The sequence below is a fragment of the Momordica charantia genome, assembly GCF_013281855.1.
Source record: "Momordica charantia cultivar OHB3-1 chromosome 7 unlocalized genomic scaffold, Mcharantia_2.0 BLBB01000007.1, whole genome shotgun sequence".
Lineage (NCBI taxonomy): Eukaryota > Viridiplantae > Streptophyta > Magnoliopsida > Cucurbitales > Cucurbitaceae > Momordica > Momordica charantia.
This window is the reverse complement of record NW_028275165.1, coordinates 1,125,501-1,128,124: the sequence shown is the minus strand read 5'-3', so window position 1 is coordinate 1,128,124 and position 2,624 is coordinate 1,125,501. Positions and strand designations below refer to the sequence as shown.

Here is a 2,624-nt window from a genome sequence, read left to right as displayed (position 1 = left end):
ACTTTCGTAACGTCTACATATATGGAAAAATTGTTTCGAGTTTTATAATTTTTCTCTCAATTTTCGTTCATATTGACATAATAAAACAAATCATCTTTCTATCATCTATTGACCTGATCAAATAAATCTTTTTTTCTTTCAAATACACCGATGAATTTATATGAATATAAATGGTAATAGTCACAAACAAACACTAAGCACATGGTAAAATGTTTGTTTGCCTACGAGTGCGATTAACGTTGGGTTTGTAAGGGGAATGCAAATAAAATTCCACATTGGCTAAAAAAGGGAATGATCGATGATGTATAGATCATGACAATTATCTACGTTCATATGAGGCATTTTGAGTGAAACAAAAAGTAAAGTCGTGTGGATTATTTCCAGAACGGACAATATATCATACTATTGTAGAGATATCGGATATCGTTTCTTTTAAAGATCTTGGATATAGAACTAGTTTTATTTTGTTCAAAGCATCCATAAAGAGTGTAAACAAGACAACTTGAAATGTTTATTGATTTTCAAACTTAAAAAGGAAACAAACACTCATTCTTGGAGCTTTTATTATTCTTTACCCTTACCCCAAACACAGCAACACAGAAATTAAATCAACCCTTCGACACACACACACACTTCAAACTTCAAACATTAAACACAGACATTAATTTCTTGACACATAATCAAAGTGGTAATTTTTCAGTCTCAAATTTGTAGTCAAACGTTGTAACCCCAGTAAAAATCCCATCTTCAAACTTGTTGGTCACTTGTCTTCCATCTTTCAGAGTGTCCCGTCGAATGTAGGAGAAAGGAACATCGCAAGAAGCTTGTGTTATCACACCACCAAATCTCACTTTCGACATTGGAGGAACAGTAACAGTTTCTGTAACTTCTTCAAACGACTTCTCCTTCTCAGTTTCTTCCCATGTTTTTCCACTCGTAACCTCGAATGAAAGTTCAAACTTCAATTTCCCGACCGTCGGAATCTTCGTCGTAAATTTTGCCGCCAATCCGACAGTAGTCGACACAGAAGAGCTCCAACTTCTTTCCACCTTCTTCTCGTACCTAAATTTCAATGTCACTTTCTCTGCAACTTCGGTGTCATTAATGGCGGTTCCTTTCGATACTGTGAGAATCTTTTTACCGTAAACTCTCGCGTCGTTAAGACGATACTCAACGTCGTCGATGCTTCTAGCAACCACAACTTCTGTCACTTCAAAACGAGCAGTGTCGGTAATGGTTAAGACAGCAGCATTGAGACAATTTGTTTTCCCTTCTGTCGTCAGCCTCTTGCAAAATCTGCTGTTGGCTTTGTTGCGGAGAGCTACGAAATTGTTGTCGACTTTTACAGGCCAAAATAAGGTGTTGGGGTTGTCTTTTTGAGTGTTGATTGATTCGCAATGGATCCAATTCGGGTCGCGAATCCAATACTTGTCTGACTCGACATGCTTTATTCGGACATATCCGTCCTCCATGGATATGATCTCGAACACAACTGCTGGATCTTCGATGTTCGAAGTGGAGAATTTCAGATATTTGCCGGAGGGTTCGAGGTATTCCCCGTTGTTGCTCTTGAAAGCTACGTATTTTGGGAGAATGAATATGGAGTCCCAGTCGATTGTGAAGGAGACGACGAGATTGTCATCAATGGTGGTGAGATCTTCAACTTGTGCAGCTAAACAATCTCTATCAGCTGAACAGAGAAATTTGTTGAGTTGAACATGGCGAAAATAGTAGCCGTTTTGGTCGGGCACGAAGATCGGTTCGAACAAAGTGCACGACCATTTGGATTTGTCTTCTTCTTGTTCATCAGCAACAGCTGCAATGTAATTTGAGTGTTCCGAGGAACGAACCCAGAATTTGTTGTTGTAACAGCATCTTATGTGGACGAAACCCTTGTTGGTTTTCGAACCGCAGATTGCAAATTTCGAATAAGGACCAACCACATTCTTGCCGGAGTATCGGAGGAGACCGTCGGAGTTCTCGTCGTAACGAAGGTATCGATTGTTGTGCTTGGATTTGAGGGAGAAATGCTTTGGGATTAAGTTGGCTTCTTCTCCATCTTCGTCTTCATGATCTTCATCGTCGGATTCTTCCGCCATTGCTGCTCCCTCTTTCGAGCTCATCAGCTTCTTCTCGGCTTCGTCTATGTAGTCATCGTCTTCCTCGAACTCCATAGGATCTTCATCTTCTTGATATTCTTGGTCTTCTTGATCTTCTTCATTGTGTCCCTCCACAGTTTTAGGGTTATTTTGTTTCTTGCCTGACAATGCTTCACCAAGATCCTCAGCGGCTTCTCCCACAGTTTCAACCACCTTCCCTGTTGCTTGAACAAGGCCACCCACAAGGCCAGTTCCAGCTTTCCCAAATCCCCCGAAAAGGCCAGCCATTTTAATTTTCACTCTCAATTTTCAGCTGTTTAAGTTCTGCCATCTGGAGGAAGCTATTTATAGGGTAATTATAAATCAATTGATAATAAGAGGAGTAACGATGTATAATATTAACGTGAGTTTCGTAAACATAGCTCCTCGAGATGGTAGCTCTATTCAGCTCACCAATCTTGACCCAAATTCCATTCTTTTGGACCGGTTATGCTTGTCTGAATTTTTAAGATTTGATACTATATC

At 39.9% G+C, this 2,624-nt stretch overlaps 1 protein-coding gene across 1 annotated transcript; it reads right to left on the bottom strand.

Moving 5' to 3' along the window:
• Nucleotides 1-680: 680 nt before the first annotated feature.
• On the bottom strand, nt 681-2,387 carry LOC111022577 (uncharacterized). The gene has a single exon (XM_022299737.1). The coding sequence runs from the start codon at nt 2,385-2,387 to the stop codon at nt 681-683; it is 1,707 nt and encodes a 568-aa protein (XP_022155429.1).
• Between the last annotated feature and the right edge of the window lie 237 nt (nt 2,388-2,624).

Coding starts and splice junctions, on each gene's coding strand:
- LOC111022577 (XM_022299737.1), bottom strand. CDS start 2,387: ATGGCTGGCCTTTTCGGGGGATTTGGGAAAGCTGGAACTGGCCTTGTG.